The following is a 27,482-nucleotide window of genomic DNA, read 5'->3' as shown; positions in this document are numbered from 1 at the left end:
CCAAAGTGTTGGATCTTCACATTTCCTCCTGAGGAGCCTCACCTGGACAGGTGGGTGTGTTTACAACAAATAAAAACAAACATTAGAAAAACGAAATGACGACGAGGCGGCGCCGACAGCGGCGAGGTCCGACACGAACACGACTCCAAGAAAAACACGACGTCCTGAAACAGTCTGACGTCAGAGTGTGTTCGTAAACTGATTCAGAGTCAGCGACAGGAAACAAACATCTGAGACTTTCAGAATAAAGCTGGAAAGACGTTCAGAATCTTTCCAAAATAAAGTTTTTAATGCAGCGACATCAGTGTCGATTTACACAATAAATATTCCAGCAAAACGTTTAAAAACGAGAAATGAGCAGAAGGTCAAAGGTCAAAAGTTTCAGTTCGTGTCGTGAAAAAAAGAAAAGGATTATAAACTCGCTGCTCCGAGCCTGCTCGCCCTCAGGTATCCCAAAACGCCTCAGTGGGCGGGGCAGAGCTCTGCATCTCAAAAATGTGAGTGAACAACTCCGTCTGCACGTGACCACGAGGACAGAAACACGCTGAAATGTGAACCAATCGAGCGGCAGCGACACTACAGGCTGAGGCCCGCCCCCTGCTGGGACAGGAGGAGGAGCTTAATGCTGAGACTCATTTTTATTGGTCAGAGACCAGATTGTTCATGTTCCCACTAAGATAACAGAAATAATTTGAGCTCGTTGTGACGTCACTGCGTCTCGTTAGTCGATGATTTTATTGTTTTTATTGTTGCTCAGCAGGATCGACCTCAACAACAAACACGAACAGTTTGATTCAAAATCTCAGATGATTTCTGTCCTGACGCTGACCCCGAGCTGCGTGTGTGTGCGTGTGAGTGTGTGTGAGAGTGTGTCTGTGTGTGTGTGTGTGTGTGTGTTTGTGTGTCTGTTCGTGTCCGTGTGCTCAGCGCAGCCAGGAGCAGGGCACCCACTGCGGCTCCGTGTCCAGCTTGTTGATGAGTCTCAGCAGCTCGGTGAAAGCTTTGTCCTGATCCGTGTTCACGATGATGGAGTCGAACAGGTGACCGCAGCCCTGCTCCATCTCACGCGCCTTCTCGATGATGTCACGCAGCTCCTCGGGCTACACACACACACACACACACACACACACACACACACACACACACACACACACACACACACACACACACACACACACACACACACACACACACACACACACACACACACACACACACACACACACACACACACACACACACACACACACACACACGTTAGCACTGAGACACACGTGCATAAACAGCTGAGGGGCAAACGTAAACGGACGAGCACCTTGGGGTTCTTGTTTTCTTTAGCCAATAAGGCTCGAAGTCGTTCCTGGGAGGGCGGAGCTATGAAGATGATGTAAGGCTTCAAGTCTGAACTCCTCAGCACCTTCAGAGCCTGGAAACACACAGACACACAGAGTCATGTATAAAAACAGTGGAGAAAGCTCTTCAGCACAGGTGTTACCAGGTATGAACAGCTTCATGGCTTTCTGCAGGTGTACCCGGTCACCTCCACAGAGCTCCCATTAGCTTGTTGGCTCAAACCTTCGCGGTCTTTGAAGGACCCGGCCCACGTAGACCGCGAAGGGTCCTCAGGAGGATGCAGCCGACGTTTTGGGACACAGCTTGTATCTGACAGCAGCTCGGGGACGACTCTGTGACTCCAGGACGAGCTGGAGGAGGTGGTGAGGCAGGTCTGGGCTTCATGGTTACTGTTGTCACTGATAGGAACCCAGATAAGCAGAACGATCTTCATCATGGAAGCACAGAAGCTCAACTCTGAGCTGCATGGTGAGGTCCAACGGTGCATTCACAGGACGTCAGGTAAACTGATGCACTTTGTTCTCAGGGCTCAGCTCCATCCAGGCTATCACAGACTCGTCCTTGTGTTTGGATGCGCAGACCTTTGGGATAGACGACTTTCTGAAAACACTGCTTCGACCTTTGACCTTCATATACAAGCTGAAAGAAAACATGACGCAGTCCTCTCTCAAAGATTGTGGAAAGCATAAAACTGAACCTGGGCACCTCGTTCTGCCTCAGTACACTCAGAGGATTTTAAAATCAAAGATGTGAATGATGCCAAGGTTTTAGCCACAGTGCCACATTAATCGTTTCAGAGGTTCAGAGTTTCTCGTGTTTCGCTTCCTCGTGATTCATCGGAGCTGCAACTCTGTACACATGAACTTGGTCAGGCTTCAGGTTGGGATGTTTCTCACAGCTGGAATCAGGAAATACTCAGCGTGGTTTGGAGGAAGCGTTTGTGTCAGAGCTGCAGGTTAACGATGGCAGAGTAACAGCCTCATTCACTCGCTGTCCTCTGATGCACCATCAACTCCAGTCTAACTTCTACTTTATCAGCTGTGAAGTCCTCGCTACAGCCGTTGGAGACCGTTTGTTTCATTTCCATGAAGAGGAGATAATGTTAATGTAACGCAGAAACATTTACATGTTACGTGGTGTTTGGACAGAGGAGCCGCTGAGACACGTCAGCGTGCCCGTTATAAAACCCTCGAGCCGCCACACTGAGCCTCAGTCACCAAACGACGACCCGACTCCACAGGTGAGTCTGATTCTGTCCCTCAGCGTGGAGAAAACTTTAGCAGAGGTCACTGTGTGCTGAGCTGTAACAACACCAGTGTGACCTGTGCAGGTGTGCAGTTTACATCATGTCAGGTGTGCAGAGGTGTGTCCTGTCCTGGACCGTGCTGGCCCTGCTGCTGTCAGCTGGAACCAGTCTGGATCAGGGGATTGAGAACAAGCTGCCTCAGATTATCAATTTAATCAGGTGAGTATCCTCACAGGTAACATCTGGATTATTCTGTTTCCTTCACAATCAGCACAAACTAGAAATGTCCTTTCTTTGGCAGGAATTTAAAATTCGGGCAGTTCTGTGCTGCTGTGAACATCCCCCTGGATAGAATGGACCAAGTGCAAAACTTAATGTGGACAGACATTCATATAGAACAGCCCAGTGGGTATATCCACGCTGAAACCCTCGTTTTGGAACACATTAAGAATGCGTGGAGCAACAAAAATGAAAATAACTTTTTGCTTCTGTACACATACCTGTCTCCATGTGCACACAGATGTGCAAACCCAGACGAACCTTCAGAAAACATTTTGGAATTGATTACACTGATGACAAACTGGCCACAGCATGCCCTCGTGTTTACACAGCCATACAGACCCCATAAAGAGGGTATTCCCTTTTTTAATGATGATCAGTTAGAAGCTTCTCTCAAAGCACTTGCAGAAAAGATCGGTTATGCAAACATATTCCGGTGTTACAGACCAGGCAATACTTTTCAGTGTATCAGATGTTTCCCAGAACACAACAAATTTGATGGTAACTGTATTTAAAGTGCAGCCAGCAAAAAGCAGCCGTTCATCAGACCCAAGCATCGCTGCAAAGAAGCAGCACAGAGTTTAACATCAAGCTGGCCGACATCATCGCTGAAGCCACATCCTGAGTGACCGAACACAGGAAGCTGATTTGTTTCCAAACTGTTAAGCTGATGATTTCAATTCTGTTAAAATGCTGAAAACATTCATGTGTCTGATTTTCTGAATAAAGTCTGAAAGCTGCAAAGAACTTCATCTGATTAGACGTTTATTTCATGCAAACGTGACTGTCTGCAGGCTCTGCACTGACCTCACACTCATTCATCACAGCTGTGACCTTTCACACTGAAGCAGCACAGCTCGTGCTCTTCAGACGGCGTTTGGGAGCTGGCCTCATCTTAAGATGAGATCAATGAGAATAACACATCTGGAATCAGCTGCTTCTCATATTCAAACTCTGCTTCAGCCTCTCCAGTGAAATCAGTTTCAGACCCAGTGCAGATAAAAGCTGCAGCTGTGCTGCAGGTGGAGGCAGCATGACGGGGATCAGCTGATCATCACCTCCAGACTGCGATTTTTAAGATTCTGCTGATGTCACAGCCAACATAAAAGACAAGCAGCAGGTGAACCAATCGCAGCTCCCCGCTCGCCCCGTCACTGCTGCTTTAGTAAGAACACGCAGGCCACACATCAGCGTTTCCTCCAATGAAAGCGTTCACACTGACCCCGCCTCCTGCCACATTAATCCAGTCTGATCATCTGACAGCAAACACAAAGCATGCAGCTCTGCTTACAGGTTACACCCTGCAGGACCGTTCAGTACACACACCTGTGCGCGCTCACACACACACCTGCGCGCTCACATACACACCTGTGTGTGCAGACACAGCACGCAGATCTTCCCGGTGTTGATGACCTGTCTCACTGAGTCCGTACTCGTCCCGTACAGATTCTTCTCGAACTCTCCGGACTCGATCAGCTTCCCTGAAACACAAAAACAACTCACTTCACACCAACAGGAAGTTAAAGACCTGCAGACACCCCGAGCCTCACAGGTGCAGTTTAAATAAAGCACTGACGCCACCTTGTGGTACAAACTGGCATTACATCAGAGTCCATATTTCTGCCTCAGCATGTTTGTTTTCACAGCTGCTCTTCAGGACGTTTAAACACTTTAACTTTAAATCATTTCAACGACGTCATCACAAATAGATTTAAACGTCTCACCAGCCGCCAGCTCAGCCTCGAAGGTCTGCCGAGACACAAAGTGATAGTCCCGACCGCTCTGCTCGCCCTCGCGACGGCTCCGCGTCGTGTCTACGACACACACACAGTTAGTTTACACACACACGCACGCGCGCACACACACACACACATCCTTACGAGGCACAGCTCCAGCGAAGCGCTCTGGTTCACTGTTGAGCAGCCGCTGCCTGAGCTGTTCCTGCCCACAGCCGCTCGGACCAATCAGAGCAATCGGCCGCTTCCTATTGGCCGGCTGGTGGTACAGCGCCATCTCCTCATAGGTGAGAATTTCTTCATTATCGAGATCTGGAGCAAAAGACAAGAAAAAGAGACATGTGGAGTTTGAGTGAGGGTAGAGCAGGAGCTGAGGCTCCGCCTCCTCGCCGCCTGGGGACAGACTGACGCACCGTCGTTCCTGTGAGGGTTGTACAGCAGCTTCTTCCTCTTCCTCTTGTTCTTCTTCCCACACCAGAGCTTCCCTGCAAACAGACACCACTTCAGTGCACGAGTCACATGACCTCTAACCCCAAACGGGTTTTTACAGCAATGAGGTCATAACGTGGGCGGAGCAGGGACCGACCGGACTTCTCGGGCTCGTCTTCTTCTATGGTTTGCTTCATGGCTTCTCTCTGCTGCTGGAAACTCTTCCCTGTGGAGACAGAAGCAGAGAGCTGCTCAGCTGACACCAGAAACACGGACGCGTCCTGATGTTGACCAGCTGACCTCAGGGAGAACACGATCACGCCAAACACGAGGAAACGTTTCAGTCCAACGTATGAAAACAAACAGAGGCGAGCCCACGCTCGCGTGAGCGCAGCAGGAGTTCTGGGCACGCTCAAATGGGGGAGACCCCGGGATCATCTGGCCTGGGATCATCCAGGAACAACTGGAAAAGCACGTCAGCTGGAATTCTGCTGATGCCACGGGCAACCGGAAATAAAGGCGGAGCTTACTGACGCCCTCTGAGGGCAGCTGGACCTGAGGACTGAGGGGGGTAAGAAGGTGGCACTGCACACGAGGTGAAATGTCACTTCCTGTTGGGTGTGGAGTCAGCAGAGGGAAGCCACGAGTAACCGTCCCAACGGTCACGTGATCACAGCGGTCACAGAGGTCAAAGGTTGCTGCTAATCTGCTCTCTGTTATCCTAATCAAACGCTCTGAGCGCGCTCACACCGTGCAGCATTCTTCAAACCCTTGAGATAAAAACCTTCGTCAGACCGCCGTACCTGGCACCAGGCCGGCGAGCGGCTGGTTATCCTCGTCTCCGTCCCGGTACGCCTGCCACCAGTTGGGGTCGGACTGGCTGATGATGTGCAGGATGTCTCCCTTCTGGAAGGACAAGCCGAGCTCTCTGCACGGCACGTAGGGGTCGTCCGAGGGGTCGTAGTCGAAATGAGCCTTCACGTGGACCTGAGGAGCGGAGCAGAGTCACGGGGTCAGAGGAAGGCGTCCGCCCTCATCGCTTCAGCGCGTCGGGAACGAGGCGTTCGTGTCGCAGCACTCACCACGCTCTCTTTGACGGGAGGAGGTTTGCTCTGATTGCTGGGAATCAGCACGAAGGTCAGGAGGCCGTGCATGTCGGCCTGTTTACACACAAACACACAAAATCATCGTGAAAGCGCCTGAGCTCACGGACGACGCTCAGCCGGAGTCGACCTGCGCTCGCACGCCAAACACTCACCAGGATGTCGAACACCTGGTTGACGTCTTTGCCTCGGATCTCGATGCCGTTAATCTCCAGGATTTCGTCTCCTTCAGACAGAAGCCCGCTTCGTTCAGCCGCGCCGCCGCGAACGATCCGACTGATCACCACGCTCTCCATTTCATTCCGCACCGTCGCCCCCTGCAGAGCAAAGCACGTCATCACAGCCACGGAGACGAGTCCTGGCGTCAAACACCAGGATGTTGTGTTGTGTGTGTGTGTGTGTGCGTGTACCAGAGGGATGTCTCGGGCCTTCTCGATGCGAACGATCTTCACGGTCTCTCCTCCCCACTGCGTCAGCATCTCGCCCTCGGCGGGCAGCGGCTCCAGCTGCATCTCCATCTCTGCTATGCTGTCATGGGTCAGAAGCAACGACTGCACACACAGACACAGACACAGACACACGCACACACACACACAGACACACACGCACACACACACAGACACACACGCACACACACACGCACACACACACAGACACACACGCACACACACACACACACACACACAGACACACACGCACACACACACAGACACACACGCACACACACACAGACACACACGCACACACACACGCACACACACACACACACAGACACACACACACACACACACTGAGGAATCTGTGTGACTGTAAAAGTTTAGACCTCTTTGTGGGGACCTGCAGTCGGGTCCTCGGGGTCACACAGAGGTCATTCTCAGACGTTTGGGGAGATTCAGAAAAGCATGAAAACATCAGACGTCCTCGCTGAGACATGAAAACGAGTGTAGGTGTGTGTACCTGCAGGTGTGTGTCTGACAGCAGGCTGTGCAGCTCCAGGCCTTCTTTATTGTGACACGCCTGTAGGAGGTTCCTGACCTGAAACAGCAGCACACATCCCCGCTCTGATCACTTCCTGTCACATGTCCAACCGTGGATTTTACATTATTAGAGACTTTGGTCGTGTTTAATGACAAAAACAGACATATTGGTGCTGCGGCTGCAGTGATGCGGGCGCTGAGTGTAAAAGCTCTAAATTTACTGGTGGATCTGCGTCCCCACCCTCACCTGTGGTCACCAGCTGTGGGTGTGACCCAAAGGACGAGATCGTGGATACAGGCGGCAGAAATGAGCTTCCTCCGAAGGGTGGCTGGCCTCTCCCTTAGAGATAGGGTGAGAAGTTTGGCCATCCGGGAGGAGCTCAGAGTAGAGCCGCTGCTGCTCCACATCGAAAGGAGCCAGCTGAGGTGGTTCGGGCATCTGATAAGGATGCCTCCTGGGCGCCTCCTGGGTGAGGTGTTCCAGGCATGTCCCACCGGGTGGAGGCCCCGGGGCAGACCCAGGACACGCTGGAGAGATCACATTACTGGGCTGGCCTGGGAACGCCTTGGTGTTCCTCAGGACAAGCTGGAGGAGGTGGCTGGGGAGAGGGAGGTCTGGGCTGCTGCCCCCGCGACCCGGCCATAAGAAAATGGACAGACAAAAACACACCCGTGTTTTCCTTCATTGCGGCCTTGCTGTGGCGCTGTTACACATCACAGCTGAAGACGTCTGTGTCACAGTTCAGTGGGTTTGAAAGTTGCTCATTTCCAGCTTTAGAGCAGCTTTGCCTGATTCACAGCTCATAATAATCCTTCTTTGTCTGATTCCAGCCTCGGCGATGTCTCTGACTGACACAGGCTCCTCCCCCTTTAAGACCATGCTCTTCTAGTTGCTACAGACGTATGACCAGCAGTGGGTGTGGCTCAGCCCTCCGTGACATCACACAGATTGCAGAGTGTAAAAACTGATGGAGTACTTACTGTACACACACAGAGCTGATCAGCGTTGGGGTGACGTGAGGAAGAACAGAAGAAGAGGAGGAAACCTTCGGTACGTGCACGAGCAGTGAGTACGGACTTTAACAGATCGGTTCTCACGCTCATATTTCTGTTGTATTAACAGTGACCAGCGGCGTGCTGCACTGAAACATCCTCCTGCACTGCTGCACGTTTCTGCTTCGTTCCTGATGCAGCATGTTTGTGAGGACGGCGTGCACGCCAGCTCGTCTTTTCTCTCTGATTCTGGAAGCCGAATGCGGGGGGGAGACGCCAACATGGATGATGTGCTGCTTTTAATGAGCTGCCTCTGAAATGAGGCCCGAGGAGCGCAAACCCCGGCACCGAGCTTAGCCTCGCTTTCGCGGCACGCAGGAAAACTCCCAGAGTCACCGACGGTGTGATGAACCAGACCCCGCCCCTCAGGAAGACCGTGGGCTCAGTGGGAAAGGGAACCACACAAGTTTGATCCCAGGACAAATGTGGATGAGACACAGACGTCAGGCGGAACATCGCGGAGCACATAGAGAGTCCGACGTACAACACTTTTGTTGTTTTTGTTGTTTCAGCTGAGTTTGTTAGTTTCACTGCAAGTGAATCGATCAGGTGTTGTTTGATCGATCACCTGTGTGACTGCAAAGGAAAAGAAAGATCATGAACGATGTTGGTGAATTAAAAATGGTCCTGCAGGAAACAGTGTGACCTACTGCAGCTCTACAAACACACTACAGTGTCGCCGCTGTGCTGCCCCGTCACAGCAGCGTTGGACAAACACTAACTCAGTTTGATCTGCAGCACAAACAGGTGAGAAATAAGGATCGACTATTAAAGACCAGCTTTAGTTCACATCCAGACCGATGAAGCTGAACTTTCTGCTCCATTACCGCAGTTCAAATACAGCCGTGTTACCTCCATGGCGAGTGGAAGCGCCTGCTGCGTGTTGGGGTACGGTGGAGACGGTCGGTGCATGCTGCTGGCCACGGCATTGTGGATCTTCAGCGCCGACTGGAAGTCCGACTGCAGAGAGAAAAACACAGACGTCAGCGACGCTGAGCTGTCATTCATTCCCACTCGACGCTGCGCTGAGTAATAAGCTGATTTAAATCCTCACAAACCGAGTTCACAGTCAGCAAAAGCTCCAGTTTCATGACTGAAGTGTCGACCTCTGACTGTTAACCCACCCACAGGTCACTCAGGTGGACGGTGAGTCAGCATAAAGATGGCCGAGCTTCTGGAGGAAGACCTCGGTATCCTCAGAGCTCGCAACTCATTTCCACATGAACGTTATCATAATAATGAGATTGATGCTGCATCACCACACATCAGCTCTTTTTAAAGAGATGCTCGTTTATCACCTGCAGGTGAGCTACAGGTGAGAGATGCACAGGTGAAAACAGACGCTACAGTAAAGCTACAGTAAAGCTACAGTAAAGCTACAGGCTGCTCTGCATCAGGTCTGCTTCATGCTGGAGGTCAGGTTGTGTCACCAGAAGAGAAAGATTGAGAGATAAAACCTGTGAAGCAGAGGCAGCGTCGCTCTGATCATTAAACGCAGCTGCAGAGCGACGCTGTGAAAACAAACTCTCGGTTCAGCTCATGACTGCGAGGAAATACGAGTCCGATCAGAGCGCGAGTTTCCTCAAATGATCGGTACAGTTTGTTTTAATGAGCTCACAGGAAGTCCTGCACTAATCTGTGGCAGAAATGAAACAAACCTTCAGCAGAGCAAAAACCACTCAGGCTGGAGATCAGACGTCTCTATGTGGGCGAACGGCTTCAGGCAGCGGCGAGGCTCTGAAGCACGACTCAGGAGGGTCGACTTTGACTCCAAAGCATCGCAGGAATGCGCTTTCATGCATCTGACTGGCTGAAAACAGCCACATGACTCCACACGGCTTTGTGACAAAGATTAAAGCTCTGAGCGGATTTTACAAACCTCACGTCTCCGTGTTTCTGCAGCTGTAAGTGCAACAGAGCGGCGGGCAGGCGGCGTCTCGATGACCACTTTACAGGCTGGAAGGATGATTTACATTAAAGCTGTTAGAAACCAATCACACTGCAGGTGTCACCCTGCTGAGTGACAGCTTTCAAACGCCAGTGCAACCCGGCGCTGACGCTGTGACCCCGTGGTCACGGTCAAAGAAAGCGGCGAGCCTTTTCCTTCTTCCCGTTTCGTGCACTGAAACGTGCGGTTTGCCAGGTCTGTGTTTGTCTGCTGCTCAGACAAGCACACAAACACAGTCGGTGCACACCTGCAGCGTGTGAGAGCGTCTGCAGAGTCACCACCAGCCCGAGGGTCTCACCGCGCATCAGGGTCTCGCGCATCAGGACGCAGCAGCCAAAAGTCACCCTGGGTCAGCAGAGAGCCTCGAAGCGAGACCACAAAGCTGCAGCTCAGACAGCAGTGACGAGTCTTTGACCGCACAGTCTCACGAAGAAGCCACAATTACACAGCGGGCCGAGGCCTCGTTGCTAAGATTACCTTGTTCAGCAGAGCGAGGACCAACTCGATGTCACTGTGACTCTGCTGGTCCGACAGGCTGCCCCGGACCTGCTTCAGCGACAGCAGCAGCTCCTCCAACTCTGCAGAGAGACACACGTGTTCACAGCAAACACACACATACTGACCTGAGACGAACAGCGTGTCCTCCTGTGTGTGTCCTCCTGTGTGTGTCCTCCTGTGTGTGTCCTCCTGTGTGTGTCCTCCTGTGTGTGTCCTCCTGTGTGTGTCCTCCTGTGTGTGTCCTCCTGTGTGTGTCCTCCTGTGTGTGTCCTCCTGTGTGTGTCAGCGCCGCCGCCCAACAAACAAACTCTTAATTAAGTCGGGTGCTTCACTCCCTCCCTGAGGAATTCCCTCCCTGACTGGCGTCTGACATTCCTGCTCACTTTCCTCCTTTTTCAACGCCGTCAGCATCTCTTTAACTTCCACCTCCTCGCCCTTTGACCCCTCAGATCTGCACAGTAATAACTGCTGTGTGTGTGTGTGTGTTACCGAGCAGCGCGTGTGTGTGCTGGCTGCTGAGCGCTGGCAGCTGCGGTGTGTCTTGCAGGAATGTGGGGTTGTCGATCCCGCTGTAGGGATTCTGGGAGAGGTTCCTGAGTCTGAGTGAGGCGTTCAGATCCAGCTGCCGACCCTCCTCTTCTCTGCGACGCCGAAGGTCCTCCTGACACACAAAGAGCAGAGGAAGTTACACAGGAGGCCCTCCATATGCCTCATGCATCAGAGCACACACGGCATCCTCTGCACGCTGAGCTGTGATTGGCTCACGTGAGCGTGTTATGTAAATGAAACCCACACCAGGTAAAACCTGACGATGCTCAGGACTGAAGAAGCAGCCGCAGCAATCCCACGCCACTCGAGGAAACTAAACCTCGGTGTTGTTTTGGCTGCAGCTCGTTCTGAGCCGACACCTCCCCCACACGCTCAAATCAGCCTGACAGTTTACCCACAATGCACTTAGTGAAGTTTCCTGCACTGAACTATCAGAGATGTGTTTGCAGGAACTCTGAGCGCTGGCTAAGCTGAGCCTCGGAGGCTTCGCTGCACAGGTTAGCTCAGGCGTGCTTTCATCCCGCTGTCGTTACACGAAACCTGTCAGTGAAACATGCACAGCCCCAAACTGAACACCTGAAGATAAAGGCCCCGCCCACGCAGGTTTCTCTGTCGTACCTGATGCTGTCGTATCCTCTCCAGCTGAGCGGAGCGCCGCAGAGGCAGCGTTCGGCTGCCCAGGTCTCCCGGACAGTCCACGGCCATTTCTCGGTGCTGCTGTCCTCCCCTCGCCTCTTCATCTCCTCCTCCCTCTCCAGCAACATGGCCATTCAGATGGGAGGTCGTCATCCCTCGCATGCACGCACGTCTTGTACTGTGTGTGTTTGATTCGATTCCTCTGACGGGCAGTTTCTACGATGGTTATGTTCCTGAGATGTTTAGGAGGGTAAGTCGGTGAAGAAGGCAGCCATGACACCGTCACCTGTGCAGGAAGCAGACACACAAGGTCACCTGTGAAGGAGCAGATGAGCAGACGCAGCGTCTGCTGAGGGCTGTTCGATATAACGATATATATCGGATATAAAAACGTCGTTTTCTATCACGCTATCGTTTGTTTCGTGGTGTCGGAAAATAAACTTTTTTTTTTCATGGTTTTGATGGTAGCGGCTTTATTAAAGTTCTCTCTCTCTTATATTTAATATAACCACACTACGGACGGACAAGCGCCTGTTTTTACATGTTGTCGTTAGCAACAACGACGGTAAAACTATCGTGTGGCTCCGCTGTCCGCTTGTTTTGTTTTCCACGTAAACCTTTCAAGCTCAAGATCCTGTTGAGACTTTTCAAAATAAAAAATAAAGAGCCGTCATGTGCTAAAAAAAAAAAAAAAAAAAAAAAATCAACCTTGGACTCAAACTTTGAAAGACAACGGCGGCCGTTACAACTTATGTCTAAAAATGTATCGTTTCATGCATCGGTTAAAACACTCGACTCCAGGTAAAAGACGCCCAGCTGGACAAACTAAACGCAAGTCGAGCTGCCCGAGATTCACAGAATTTACAGAAAATGTTAAATTTTTGTGATTTATATCGTTGTCAGGACGATAAATGTCTTATATTGGGATATGGCATTTTTGTCATATCGCACAGCCCTACGTCTGCTGACAGTAGGGCTGCCACGATTAGTCGACTAGTCACGATTACGTTGACTATCAAAATCGTCGACGACTAATTTAATAGTCGACGCGTCGTTTGAAGCTTTGTAAGATCCTGAAAGACGCAGGAATAAGTAGTAGGATTTAAGAGTGTAATAACGGACTGAAACAGAAGATGGCAGCACTGCATGTACAAGGATGCCAGCTGCCGTTAAACCCCGAACAAGAAGAAGCTGTGTCCCAGAATTCATAGCGCAGCCCAGCTCAGTTTCCAACAATGGCGGCAGCTAGTTAGTTTTAATATTACTCTTATTATTCTTTCTGGGTCACAAAATAAACGTTTAACATATTTTCAGGCGAGAATGTAGCTGTGTAAACCTCAAATATCTGCTCAGTTTATCAAGACACCACATATTTTCAAAAGCGCTCCCACGTTTTCGGAGACGTCTGTTAGCCACTAGCTCGATAGCTAGCCGGGGGCTAGGCTAACTAGAGCCGTGAGAACACCGGACTCCCGCAAATCGTTTTCAAACCCACCGCCGTCTTTCGCTACTCAGGTTAAACATGATATATAAGTCACTTAGATAACTTAAAAATGTTATTGTTTGGCTTTTTTCAGTATTTTATTTGTTCCTGAGTAAATCGGTTTGGCTGAGATTAAAGTTATAGTTTTTACACAGCTGAATAAACGTCAAGCAGACAGCTGATTATCAGAAGTGTGAGATGCTCGAGAATTTACTCCGGTGTCCTGTTATATTTTAGATAGCAAGGAGTTTATTAAACTTCACCGAAACAATCTGCAAATTTCATTAAAATTTAATAAACTATCATCTTGTCTTTATTGTTAGTTAGCACATACCTTAAACACTTAAAGCTGTAAGCTAATGATAGTTATATAAGAGCAGATGCTGCTGGTGCAATAGGCTGTACGTTTTACCTCCAATGGATGATGATCTGACTAGTCGACTATCAAAATAATCGTTTGTGGCGGCCCTAGCTAACAGGTCACAGGAAACCGGATACATTTATGAAGGCGTGACGCCAACCAGGTAACACTTGGCAGTTTTTCATCAGGGTGGAGCTGATGAAGCACAGCAGGATCAGTTTAAAAAGGAAGTAAGAGTCACATGACACACCTGTTTCACCATCACAGCATTTTAATGTCATGAAGGGAACCTTCTCGCCGCACAAGCTACGAACGGCAACGACGAGGTGAAGCGAACGGCGCTGCGAGTCAGAGATGTCAGGTCGGCAAACAATCACAATCACAAGACCCCAAACATCCACCCCACGTTCAAACCTCTCCTTTTTCTAACGCTTACGCTAACGTTTCTGAGACCTCTGTCCTCCACCTTCTGCTCACAAACTGTGAGGACATTCTGTCCATAAAGTCTGAACAGCCGAACATTCAGCCAGATGTGCAGACACAAACAGCTGGTTTAGTCACAGGTGCAGCAGGTTAACAGCAGCGCCAGATGAAGCTCGGTCATTAGTTCAAAGGCAACAATACCAAGACCGCCGCCCACTCCATACACGTAACCATAACAACAATGGCTTTGTCTGCAGCCGGGTGGTCCGGGTAGGTGGGAGGGACGAGGGCCGGCGCTCAGGTCAGGAAACAGGGGAGGCAGAGGGCGAGTGAGGTAACGACGAATGGAAAGCAAAAAAGAGAGAGAGAAGGTAAAAATAAACAGAGACGGATGGAGGCCTTATCTCAGTAACACAATAACATGTTTGTATGTTATCTGTGACACACACGGCCCATGATGCACAGTGAGGAATGCCAGGCAGCCTGGGAACAGCATTCCTGTGATGGGGGAAGGGAGCGTGTCCCAAAAACAGAGCTGGGATTCAAACATCGATGCACACTTTCAGCTCTCGTCTCTGAGCTGTGCACCAACACACCGACCTGATGAGGGCACGCGCTCGTTTACAGGCACACAAAATAATCGTGAGATATGCAACCCTGACCCCCGCTCTCAGCCCCCCCATCATCTTTAATATTCGCAGAGGTCATCTACCTTTGCAGGAGTGCAAACACAATAACCAGCAAAGCTCTGCTTACAGAATTAAATATGTGAAATCTGTCCTCAACGGTGTCCAGGTAAACACACCTGAGTACTAACGACCGCTGCAGTCAGACGAGTACTCGAGTATCAGTTGATACTCAAAGCTTAGCAGGGTTTGCAGACAGTTCGCTGGATTCAGTTTCCTGGACCACAAACAGCTCCGTGCGTGAATCACACGGACCAACTCATCCATCGGGTTTCACACATGCACTGCAGCCCCGAGCCGCTCCATCAAGCGCCCGGCTCCATCTTTGACTACACGGCGTCCCGACCCGAGTCTTCAGAAACCTACACGTCCGAGGAGCTGCACGTCCGAGGAGCTGCACGTCCGAGGAGCTGCACTGAGCGCTCACATCGTCTAATTCAGTGAAATCACAGGTTTGACTGAATAAAAAGAGAAAGAGTTTCTGCCTCAGAGACACCCGACAGATTTACAAAACTCAGCAGATGAAGATGATCCTGGTCTGTGGATGCATGAGCCCCACTCACGCTGAGCACGCACCTCTCCCACAGGCTGACACCAGCCTTTAACCGTTACCCAGAATGCACTTTGTGAGGTTTCCTGTAGCAAACGTGACTCCGGGAGCGTAAAACTGATGCTTCATTAAAGACCGGTACGACTGCAGGTGTTTGACTTACAGCAGAAAGAAAAAGTCAGTGCTTGAAGAGAATCAGCTGAGGGGGTGAGGAAGAGCGGACGAGCCCTCCTGCTCAGTGTTTTGGTTTGCTGGGAAAGGGGTGGAGCTTGGTTTGAAACCCAGTCTGGCTGGAAAAGCCTGAAGCTGATCAGGACTTAAAGCCGTTTCCTGCTGGATCGCTGCCCCCAAACCATCAGAAAGGGCATGTTCTAACTCAACACGCCACCCGTCCTGTCGCACGCCGCCCTCTGGGCACATTTCACTGTCATCATTCACATTCACAAGTCATCGGTGTGTTAGCAGTTTGTCTTCCTCAGAGACTGAGGAGACATTTGTCCCACCGAGACAATTACACAACTATGACAAAGACGAGCTCACACAACCAACACGAGATTGTTCCCAGAAACAAACAGTCCAACGTTTAATCTGACAGACTGCAGCGACGGGATTTTGTCTGTTTCATGGTACTGATCATGTGACTCGATCACGATAAACAATCAATAACAATCCTGATAATAGCCCCTCCATCCACCTTCCTCCACCCGCTGTTCTCAGAACTTTATGAGTGTGTTTGAGTTTTGTCACACACACACACACACACACACACACACACACACACACACACACACACACACACACACACACACACACACAGACAGACACAGACACACACACACACACACAGACACACACAGACACACACACACACACACACACACACACACACACACACACACACACACACACACACACACAGCTGTACCAGCCTGTACCAGACAGGAAACCAGAGAGGAGGGAGTGGAGGGCGGACACACTGAAACGGAACAAAAACAACTTCAATTATTTTGTGTGAGCAACAAAAACCCGTCAAACTGAAACAAAGTCTCATCTGAGTCTTGGACACGCGAGTGGATTTAAACATGTTGAACGTGACACGGATTCCTCCCCCACCCTCCAGAAACACCACAGCCTCTAACAGCCTTTCACGTTCTCACAAAATCTGATCGGTTGACTGGAGAGCAACATCCTGGCTCTTATTCTGAAAGTTCCCAGCCCTTCCTGTCTCTTTGCTGCTTCCCCACGAAGGCTCTCATCCTGCGGACGAAGTCCTCCACCTCTGCGCTGGACTGCAGCTGGTGATGTAGTCCTGGTTCTAGTCTGGAGGTCCTGCACCAGAACCTGCAACAGGTGGATAACTGGTTCCTAAACCACTAACCAACCAGCTCACCTGAGCAGGACAGACTGGTCAGCAGGGCCGTGTTTGTGAGGAGAGAAGCACGAGACAGGAAGGGCTGGATCTTTCAAAATAAAAGCAATCAGACCGTCCGGTGAAGTACAAGTAGAAGGTGCTGGTCTCTGGCAGATTAAATAAGGAAATTTTGTAAAATGTTTAAAAAATATAAGCATGGAAAGGACTGAACTCAGTCCTCATACACACCTGGACTTCAGCAGTGTCCCACTGCCTGAGGACACAAATGGACCAAATCAGACAGCAGTGACCAGTCGGCCCCGGCACGAACCCCCCAATCAGGCCGGAGAAGCAGCAAGCGAGCATTCCTGAGAACAGAGGACGTCTGTCTCTCGTTGGCCCGACGCCCTCAGCCCCGTCCTCACCTCACTGCTTCACCAGCGCTCTGCGTGGAGGGTAAAGTGAGGCTCCCACCGCGCTCTGAAATTCAGCCGATGACCCTCCACATCCAGCTCGCACAACACCTGCAGCTTTCTTCCTGTGCTGCAGAAGCAAACCTACATCCGCTGACGAGGAAACCAAACACAGGCACCCGACCTGACTTCCACAGCACCCTCACAGATAACACAGCCTTATTAAGGACAACAAAGACGAGCTTCAGGGAAAGCTCCGACTTCAAAATAAATCAGAAAAATACAACACAAGTCCAATGGTTCCTTCTCCAAAAAGATAAACACTAGTAGTTCTCAGAGGAAACACTTCTCCTGCAGAGCCGAACACACAGCAAGGGGAGAGCACAAACACGCCAGACACGCATGTGCAGCTGAACCGTGACCATGTGCAGGAAACTGCAGATGCAGCAATGAGTCACATCCAACCAGCCGCCGACCGCGGTCACTTCACCGCGCCCAAACACGCAGTGGGACTCCAGGGCAGTCCTGATGTCATCAGATGAAACGTCTAGCGCCCGAGAGCCGACTGCCCTGTGAACAGCTCACACTGAAAGGTGACAAATTCTGTCTCACCTGCACAGGTGTGATCAGAGTGGCAGCAACAAGTGTTCTGTGTCCTCGCGCCTGCTGCAACCCGTTCATGCTGCACAGGTAATGCAGCTCCTCCACACCTGCTGCGTCTGCCAGCGGCATCAGGAGGAGGAGTAGACGCCGGGACCGGACCAGCATCCGCTCCTCAGTGTGAGGAGGCACAGGAGGAGCACGGCGACCTCCAGCGGCTCCTCGTCTGACTGAGATCTCCCAGACAGACCCCGTGATGGTGGCGTGAGGGCGTGACGCCCTTTAGTGGGACCTGCGCTCGCATCCAAACTACGCTCTTTGTAAGACTCAACATTCACAGCAACTGCATCCTAACTTTATTCACAGAAATTCAATCAGATAAATGAATTCTGGGCACCAGTTTACTCAGAGGGTGAGCTGGCGACCGTGTGATCCATGGCCAAGAAGCCGGGTACGAGTCCGTCCCGTCCCGTCCCCCCCCCCCACCCCCACTGTGCCTCCTGTCTGTCTCCATCCAATAAAGGCTATTAAAAAATAATAAATGAACAAGTAAAATTTAAAATATGCCGACTCAGCTCTGATGGAGCCACCACTCTCTCTGGAGCAATGCCCCGCCCACAGACATGTCTGATTGGAAGGCAAACGCAGGTAAACATTAAACAGGTAAACGTCAAACTTCTCCAAATTTTATCTGCTGAAGCTGCAGAACCACGACTCTGTCCACAGCAGTGACAAGCGTGACCAAACCAGCACAAGGTCACGCTGAAAATAGTCTAATAATAATGCAGCGACTCACAGTGAAGGCCGACAGGCTGCTGGGAGGGCGTGGTCACATCTTAACACCGCCCACATTCACAAGAAACTCAAATATTTAGGACAGAAATCCCCCAAAACAAGAGCAGAGAACTACAAATTTACAAGAAACACATACCATGAATTAATTAGTTTTTTCATAAAGGTGTGACTTTTTCTAAACTCAAATATCAAAATAATAAAAAAGGGAAAGAATTCAAATATTGACAAAAAAACATTACTTTAAAAAATGTAAAATAAAACACAAAAAGATCCCAAAAAATTCCCTCCAAAAATGACTAAAATGTACAAATATTTATGAGGAAAATGTAAACTTAAAAAATCTATTTACCAAAAAAGAATTAATTAATAAAATTGTGGGGCAAAAAATAAAAACAAAGAAATTCAAAAACGGATTAGGAAAAAAAGTAACTATTTACTGAATGCCCGTCACACGTTTGTTTGTTTAAAAACAACAACAAATAAATGAAGAATAAAGCCCAAAAAAAGCACACAAAACATGACTGGGAACATATACGCGGGGTAAAAACAAACAAACAAATAAGAGAGAAAAAATAAAGAAACCCCAAACGCTGAGAGGACTGCGTGAGGAGGCCGGGCTGGGCTTGTCCCTCACACCGACTGAAGGTTTGAATCCCAGCCGCCCACTGCCACTCAGTCCTCGGTAATCTCGGACCCTGATAACGCTCCATTCAAAAACACATTTCCTTCCACGGCAGTGACAGGGAGCGGCAGGGAACAGGAAACAAACGCTTTATTTCTCTGTACAAGGAAATAAGAAGCTCACTGTAAATACAGCTTCCTGTAGTTTGACCGGCTGTCCAGCACTCAGGTGAACTTCAGCAGGTCTACGCGGCGGCGTTTTAGTAAAAATGGCGCGTTTAGTCGCTGCTGAGGTGGAATAACTGAAATAAAGATACGCTGAGCGGTGTATGCAGGTACCTCTCCCCCAGCCTGGAGTTTGTCTCACTGACAGCTGGCTAACCTTAGCTCACTCTCGAGCCTCTCTGTGTTTTCCTGCTTCTCTCACTCGAGCGACAGGGCTCCGGGGCGGACCGGCTCCGTTCACAGCCTAAACTCGGACACCTGGGTCGGTTTGGCCCGTCAGCGAGCCGCCCTGCTCGGAGAAACGCACTTTATTCGAGCCTAGCGTTAGCAGCTAGCTGCTAGCGGCACCTGTTGATAACAAAGCCACTTGAGAGCGAACAGAAAGCGCTGGAAGCCTCACCTGCTTCAGCCCGACCTCCGCCTCTGTCTCACGACTCAATCCCCCAGGAAATTGCCGGGTCACAGCACCGCTCTGAGCCCTATCCGCCACTCGCTTCGCGGACTTTCTGTCGGTGATTGTCCGTTTCTCTGGCAAAGTTACTGCTCGCTGCTCGGACACCAACGGAGACCTCCCCTCCTCTTCCCCACTGTCATTCCCAGCTCCAGAGAGGGGGCGGGGCCAGCGAGCCACCAGCTAGATAACACGGTGACGCTGATTGGACGCACCTATGAAAGGAATTTGGTGTCAGCCAATGAGACACGCCGCTACATGGAATGCAGCACAGCGAGGTTAGCATTAAAAGTAAAGCAGGCAGCTGGGCTAGCTGTGCAGGGGCTTCCCCAGGATTTTTAACAGGGGGCCAAGAACACCAACATGGGGGGTTCTGATCATAAATAAATAAAGAGTTATTTAAAGTCTTTAGGTGAGTACAAGTCATAGTCTTCCTTACCCTGTCTTAAATGTATGCAGCTCGTTGGACTGCTTCAAACAACCACACAGGGAAAATAAAGTTATCCTCTACCTCGCTCGTTGTTTACTCTGAGTGATGTCAGTTTCATGACATCACTCATAAATGTGATCTGTTCAGTCAGCTGTGCTGTGTTTAACTTCTGCCTGCTGTGATTATCTTCGTGCATCATCAGTGACTCACTGTGAGGAATGTAATTCGATGAGAATGTGCGGACAGGTGGGATAAAAGCTGCCGATAGGTCTGACCTGCAGAAACTGCCCATTCAGGAAATCACTTTTTGGCACCCAGTCTGGCTCAGAGAATGGTGGTCGTGCTCACTCAGAGGAATAATGACAAATACCACAGACTTCCAAAATAAAAGTCCTACTGTACATGAAATGTACCCAAATAGATTACTGGATTGTAACTGAGACAGTCATGCGTTCTACACCTGAGTGGTCTCCATGGGTTTGATCACTTTGTTGTTCTAGCCTTCCCAGTGCATTTCAGATCCAGTTTAAAAATCTATTATTTGTTTCTCAGAGCGTCGATGGTTTGGCACCGCCTTACCTGACAAACCGTTTGAAACCCTTCCGTTCTACCACAGCACTGAGGCACTGCTGCTCCTGGAGATTCAGAGATCCAGGTTTGAAAGCAGAGGCGATGGAGCCTTCTCAGAGGTGGCTGCTAAACTTAGCTTTTCACATTAGAGCTGCCCGAACTCTAAGTCACTATAAACAAAAAACAACTGCTCTCAGGTCTGTTAGAGCCGCACACCCCGGCTTTTATTATGCAGCCACAGTCTTTAATCGTTGTAATTTGTCTGTATTCACTGTTGATTTAGTGATTGTTTTATACAGTGTACATTTGGTATAAGTTGCAATGCAACATGCAATAAAACTAACCTTTGACTTTAGAGTAAGGCTGTCAGCGAGGGTCTGCTGCAGAAACACTTCAGTACTAAAAGCAGGTTAATCAGTAACTTTCGGGACATAACGAGCTCTCCAGCCGGAGCAGGTGAATCATGTGAAACGCTGCAGCTGGTCTGAACATTTCTCAGGACTCTGATCTGCAGCAGAGCCAGAGTGAGGCCGGATGCAGTAAAGCACTTCCTAACAGGGATGAAAACATCCACACATTCCTGATGTCGGATTATTTTTATTTCCACACATGAAAAATGAGGTCATCATCATCATCACCACATCGGTCGGTCGTTGTGTTCAATAAAACGACAAATGTGCACATTAAAGGAATATTCTGCATGTTAATAAAGAATCTGAAACTACATTTCCCATGATGCACAGAACAGCCGACTAACCCTGCAGATAGAATCTGGGGGGGGGCGGAGCTTCAGGTCAGAAACGACAACAAAACGTCCTCACGCGCAGCTTCAGAGTCTGTTTTTACAGCGCCGGATGATCTGCTGGACCGGCACGGCCCGGCCCAGGTTCAGGGTCAGCGCGGCTGTCCCAGCAGGCCAGCTTTAGCCGCCAGAGCCTCGTTCTGCTGGATGTGATACTCCTGGAAACGCATGGAGATCCTCTGAGTCATCTTCAGATACTTCTGCAGGCACGACTCGGAGCAGCTCGACTGAAACACAAACAGCTGTGAGGATTTTATCCAGATGTTCCTTCACTCACATGTTTCCGTCACCCAATCGTGTTTTTTTACCTCCTCGGGCTTCACGTCTCTCGTGGTGAAGTCTCGGACGCAGTCCATGAAGCAGTTCTCCGTCACCTTGTTGTACGTCCCCAGAAACTCCTTAAACTGGACACAGGAAACAGACACGGCTCAGAAAACGGCTGCAGAGCAGCAATCCAGCAAAAAAATCTGAGAGACGACCGAGAAGGATCCGAGGTTCAGGTCTGGGAAGAAATTTCCTCAAACAGGTTTTAACCTCCGTCCTCTCGCTGCTTCAGGCACGCTCAGTTTTAGAAATAAAAATATATGATTCAACTACAGGTGGAGCTCATAAGTAGAACCGTTCTGGTATTAGACTTGTGTGTGCTGGAGAGCTGCTCCTTTTGTTCACTAAAGCACATTTGTGAAGGAATAAAAAAAAAGTCTACTGCTCTGAAAAACTAAATGTTCAGCGAAGTGCAGCACAGAGGCTCCCGTTCATAAAACAATATTACAAAGAATAGTGTATTTGTCATAAATAAGCCCTTCAATATTCTTTTTCAAAAACTTTTAACCATTTTGTTTTTTTTATTTTCTTCTTTTTTCATTTCCTGAAGTTTCACCTTTTTCCATTCATTTACCTCCTTTTTTACCAACTTGCTTTTCATTTCAGATATTCATTTCTTAACTATAATTTTTCACAATGCCATATAATATTTTCTTGTCTTACTTTATTTATTTTTATTTAATTTATTTTCATTTATAAATGGTAAATGGCCTGTATTTATATAGCGCTTTACACTACATTCAGCCATCCATCCATTCACACACTGGTGATAGCAAGCTACATTGTAGCCACAGCTGCACTGGGGCGCACTGACAGAGGTGAAATGAACAAATACTTTATGATCTTTGAAGTTACTTTTATCATACTTTCTAATTTACGTGCTTAATTTTTTACTTTGAAAACATTTCATGATCCTATCTCTCAATTATACGGTTTCATTTATTTATTATTTATGTGCATTGCTTTTAGCTACTCTTTAAAGGAATTTTTCATTTCTAAATTATGATTTTTCATTTCTATAATTATTTGTCCCAATAAGCTGGCACAGTTTTCTGGCATTAACAGTATTTGAGTTTGTTTTGATTGATTCTGTTTTTATCTATTTATTTTTACCTACGGGTCTGTCGCTCTCTCCTTTTTTGTCCCTCACAGGCCTCCTTGCTGTATATCTGTGAAGGTTCTCAGTCATCCAGGTCATCGTAGGCTAAGGAGCTTGGAAAGAAAAGCGTCTGGACTTCTTTAAGTTGCTTGAAGACATTTCACCGCTCATTCGAGAAGCTAACCCAGAACTGAAGAAGCTTCTCGGACGAGAGGTGAAATGTCTTCAAGCAACCTAAAGAAGTCCAGACGCTTTTCTTTCCAAGCTCCTTAGACTCCTTGTGTATAGTTCAGTGCGGGCTTTCTATGGACCCTGGAGGCCACAGTAACCGGACTTTGTGCCTCTGAATTCTGAGCCTCTTTTCTCAGAGTCGACATGAAAACTCTTGGGGTCACTTACCTGTTTGATCTGGTCGGACTCGGACACCTGGACCGCCATGATTCGGACTCTGTGGGAGGGGAAACAGGGCGACAATTAGCAGTAATGCTAACACACCAGACTCCATTCATAAATCCTCCATTTTTAACTCTCTTCGCGGTCCATCCATCCATTCGCTTCCGCTTCTCCTTTTCAGGGTCGCGGGGGGCGCTGGAGCCTATCCCAGCTGTCATAGGGCGAGAGGCGGGGTACACCCTGGACAGGTCGCCAGTCTGTCGCAGGGCCAACACACAGGAACAGACAACCATTCGCACTCACATTCACTCGCACATTCACACCTAATGGCAATTTGGATTTTCCAATTAACCTATCCCCACAAGCTGCATGTCTTTGGACGGTGGGAGGAAGCCGGAGTACCCGGAGGGAACCCACACAAACACGGGGAGAACATGCAAACTCCACACAGAAAGACCCGGGCCTGATGTTGGAATTGAACTCAGGACCTTCTTGCTGTGCGGCAACAGTGCTAACCACCGTGCTGCCCCTCTCTTCGCGGTCCGCCTCTTTTAAACCTCCTCCGGCGCTCACGTGTTATTCTTTCAATGTGACCTTACAGGTGTACCGTTCAGCTTAGGTTGGCTGGTTTAGTAACGCTTCAGATAGCAGAGGTTACCCGGGACTTAGTGACATGATGAACAAACCTACCTGATAAAACAGCACGTTTAAACGGACTGCTGCTGCTAACGGCTAGCCCGGTTAGCGCCGTGTTCCCGCCCTCTGATGAGGATCCCTCTGTTCTCCTGGAGATGTTCTTCTTCTGCCTCCCGAGCAGCAGCGCTCAGTTTCTCTTTACAACAGCAGGAGGACAGTTTTTATTCCACCTGAGCTCCGAGCTGCCTGAGGGGAACCTCCGAGTGACGGACTGAAGGACGCATGCGCACAGAGCAGCAGATTCTCTCCGATATTTTTGCGACTTTTTATGTAAATTAAAAAGAAAAAAAACACATGAGGCTTACATTAAGCTTAATATTCAGCTATTAATTAATAATTTTATTAAACTCAAAGCACGAATAAAAATGTACATTTGAGAGAAAAATGTCACGAATGTTCAGGTCAGAAACCGAAACTTACCGGAGAGCAACAAACGTTCTGCAACTGGTGTTCCGACCTCCAAATATAATCGCATTAAACTAAATCTAAACTTCATCAGTAAGTCCTTCTATAAAGGCAAACCATCTTCAATCATAATTTCTCCTGAACCAGTCCAACTTTACAGGGTCGTTTCAAACACATTTCAGAAAAACACAGAATTCTCGCGAGCAGTAAAATGCACTCTGACAAAGAAGCTGTTTTCACAACTGCAGCTTCTAGAACGAGTGAGACAAGTGTTTCAAGTATTTATGAATGATGTCTCAAACTCATGGCACATTCAAAAGTCATTCAAATACGTAAAAACCAAAGATCAAGAATCCATTGTTATGTGAAGAGACCTCTGTTTCTTTTGGTTTATTTATATTGTTACTTTATTATTTGATTTTATTTAAGTTCATTCATTATGTTTGTATTTGTTATTTAATTGAGTTAATATTCGTTTGAATACATTTTTTCTGTCATTTTCGCACTCATTGATTTTTCTATGATAGAGGTGTACTGTCCAGTTTTCGGCTAATAAATAAAGTTTTAATTTGCTGTGTTTACTTTGTTTCTTAATGCCGTTTGTTCTTCTTCGTGTTTTGATTTTGAAGCGGAGTTTTTTTCAGCATCCTATCTGGAGCGGAAGCCGGAAGTTCGGTTGTTTGTTGTCAGCAACAGTTGCTGTGTTTGAACAATTTCTTTTTTCTGTCGTACTTTCTGTGGGGGTTTTTCCTGGCGTCTCGTTGGGGTGTAAATTATTTTAACTCTCTCCTCACCCCCCCCCCCCCCCCCCCTCACCCCCGCGACGCTGACCGCCGCCTTCCTTCGACCTTTACCCGGCCAGCGGCGGGTTTTAGAGCCGGAGCGGGAAGTCTCGACGGAGTTAGCTTCCATGCTAACAGTGCAGCTTTAAATCAGCTTTATTAACACTGTAGGTAAACAGCGTCATGTCTGCTCCGGCTGCACTCAGTCCGGATCAGTCCTCCTGCAGCTCGGACACCGGGGACGTTTTAATCCGCTCCACACGAGTCCTCCACCCGGACCGGACCGGTCCCGGAGGCAGACCGGGACCCGGATCCGTCCAGATAACCGTCCGAAAACTGCGGGACTTTCGTCCTCCTCCTCTGACCGAACTGAGACAGAATAAGCAGCGGCGGCGGAGTCCCAGACAGAACCCGGATATCGCTGCTCCACATCGGTCAGCAGCGTACTTAAAGCCCCGTAAGATCTCCGGAGGAGGAGACGGAAAACTCGCTGAGGCGATGGACACAGGTGGGGGGTAATATAATACCTGGCAGGTGTGTTCATTGTTTTAAAACGTGCCCAGACTGCAGGTGTGTCCGTGCATCAGGGTGTGGGGGAGTTTGTGAGGGTCATGGAAGAAATCCAGAAACTTTGGATAAAGTCACAGCTGCTCACGTGACTCACAGCTGCGTGGAGCTGTGACGTTTAGTTCAGGCTGAGGTTTAAAAGCCAGCAGCACAGAGAAACACGGAGGTAGGAGTAGGGTTAGTTCACTAAAACTAGCTGTGTCGGCACATTTCAGTTCACTAAAGTAAAAATTATTAGTCGTAGTCTTTTAAATAACAATAAAAACTCAAATAAACTGAAATGAACGTGGAAAATAAAATAGGATAAAAATATAGTGTAAATATTTGTTGGTTTGGAATAAATCTGTGACATCGTGACTGACGAGGTTTTAATGGACATATTTGAGGCTGAGGGTCGCTGTTCAGTGTCATAGATCGTGCCTGTGACACACACCCTCTATACAGCAATACAGAGTAAAGGTCACAATAACGTTCAAAAACAAAACTCTAATAACTCTGCGACACCTAAAGCCATTAAACCAGACGGTCCTTTAAAAGCAGTGAAGATCGCATTTCAGCCAACAATCAGCAGCCTCGCGTTACAGATCCTCCTGAGCTCTCACAGATACGTCTCTAGACGTTAGAGTCTACCGGTTAGACAGAATTTCTTCACACACGATCGTAAAAAGATCAAAATTCATATTTTTTGTATTTTAGTTTGACTCGGTGTGAGCCTCCGAGACTCACCTCTCACCATAATCATTCAATTCAATCTGAGTCGTAAAAGTTTCTGTGTTTATCTTTAATCATCACAATACTGACTCCACCTCTGCTTGCATCATCAGGTGACGACGTCCTGACGTCACGGTTTGCGTCTGGGGGTCGAGGAGTCGTGCTGGCGGCTTTGAAGCAGCGGTGAGTGAAACGTTTTTTGTTTTTTTTTTGTTTTTTTGAATACGCTTTATTGACAAAGCACAAAATACAAATATACAAATACATAATAGCAAACACAATGTCAGGGGGTTCGTATAAAAAAAACAAAATAGACAGTCTATTAAAGAATCACATGATATTGAATAGGGAACATAAGTTTATGGTTTTGATGCTGTGAGTGAAACGTGTTTCCTCAGACTTGCTACTGGTTGCTGTAAAAACACGTCTCATCTTATCTGTGATGCTCAGCTCTCACAGCGCCCCCCGCAGGAGGGAGGTCAGAGTTCACTTCTTGGACCCGATGCCGCTCCACTCTGTGGGAAACCTCCCGGACGCCCCTGCTCTGAGCTCCCAGGATGCAGCGAAGGATGCTGGGGTCCAGATGGAGACGCCGCTGTCCTCTGGTGACCTGGGAGATGCCAGTAGCACAGCCGCCGCCGCTGCCACTGCAGCTTTGGCAGCTGCTGCTCCTCTCTTCAAGGTGAGTACAGCTGATAGATCGATCAATAATCTGATACACATGTTTATTTCTGCTTTTTCCACATGTGAGTCTCTGGGACTGACTCACTGCTGCCTCTGCTGGACATCAGAGGAACTGCAGCTAATGTTTAGCACCTCTGTTTGTTTGTTTACAGGCTCAGTCTGATATGGAGGCTCGAGTGGCTCAGCTGGCTGACGGCATCCAGAAGCTGCTGGAAGCTGACAGGTAAACCGTGTGCACCTGTCGTCTCGTTAT

The 27,482-nt window shown here is 48.9% G+C and overlaps 3 protein-coding genes across 11 annotated transcripts in view; 1 reads left to right on the top strand and 2 right to left on the bottom strand.

The window, feature by feature from the left end:
* Nucleotides 1–904: 904 nt before the first annotated feature.
* Nucleotides 905–19,907, bottom strand: pals1a (protein associated with LIN7 1, MAGUK p55 family member a). Its single transcript, XM_087832851.1, has 17 exons — nucleotides 19,716–19,907; nucleotides 11,790–12,093; nucleotides 11,112–11,283; nucleotides 10,602–10,702; nucleotides 9,029–9,136; nucleotides 7,104–7,181; nucleotides 6,557–6,697; nucleotides 6,302–6,463; nucleotides 6,126–6,203; nucleotides 5,847–6,030; nucleotides 5,201–5,269; nucleotides 5,028–5,099; nucleotides 4,759–4,926; nucleotides 4,603–4,692; nucleotides 4,247–4,359; nucleotides 1,316–1,426; nucleotides 905–1,100 (listed from the first exon to the last, which is right to left on the bottom strand). The coding sequence occupies exons 2-17, from the start codon at nucleotides 11,967–11,969 to the stop codon at nucleotides 924–926; spliced, it is 2,004 nt and encodes a 667-aa protein (XP_087688977.1). The 5' UTR covers nucleotides 11,970–12,093; nucleotides 19,716–19,907; the 3' UTR covers nucleotides 905–923.
* A 1,355-nt stretch (nucleotides 19,908–21,262) lies between these two features.
* timm9 (translocase of inner mitochondrial membrane 9 homolog) lies at nucleotides 21,263–24,303 on the bottom strand. The gene is made up of 4 exons (XM_006800597.3): nucleotides 24,075–24,303; nucleotides 23,391–23,439; nucleotides 21,877–21,972; nucleotides 21,263–21,795 (listed from the first exon to the last, which is right to left on the bottom strand). Exons 2-4 carry the CDS (start codon nucleotides 23,427–23,429, stop codon nucleotides 21,661–21,663), a joined length of 270 nt encoding a protein of 89 aa, XP_006800660.1. The 5' UTR covers nucleotides 23,430–23,439; nucleotides 24,075–24,303; the 3' UTR covers nucleotides 21,263–21,660.
* A 1,012-nt stretch (nucleotides 24,304–25,315) lies between these two features.
* The window catches only part of kiaa0586 (KIAA0586 ortholog), a 29,564-nt gene continuing 27,397 nt past the window's right edge, over nucleotides 25,316–27,482 (top strand). For all 9 annotated transcript variants that reach the window (XR_015716954.1, XR_015716955.1, XM_035911965.2 and 6 more), the window contains exons 1-4: nucleotides 25,316–25,775; nucleotides 26,659–26,728; nucleotides 26,996–27,227; nucleotides 27,382–27,452. Coding sequence is in view for 7 of the 9 variants with exons in the window: in XM_035911965.2 (XP_035767858.2) it covers nucleotides 25,451–25,775; nucleotides 26,659–26,728; nucleotides 26,996–27,227; nucleotides 27,382–27,452 (698 nt within the window). In the remaining 2 variants the exon portion in view is untranslated. The remainder of the gene's footprint in view (nucleotides 25,776–26,658; nucleotides 26,729–26,995; nucleotides 27,228–27,381; nucleotides 27,453–27,482) is intronic.

The sequence above is a fragment of the Neolamprologus brichardi genome, chromosome 19 (genome assembly GCF_056152115.1).
Source record: "Neolamprologus brichardi isolate AB-2024 chromosome 19, ASM5615211v1, whole genome shotgun sequence".
NCBI classification, from domain to species: domain Eukaryota; kingdom Metazoa; phylum Chordata; class Actinopteri; order Cichliformes; family Cichlidae; genus Neolamprologus; species Neolamprologus brichardi.
Note: the sequence above shows the minus strand (reverse complement) of the source record. Positions and strands in the feature narration are given on the sequence as shown.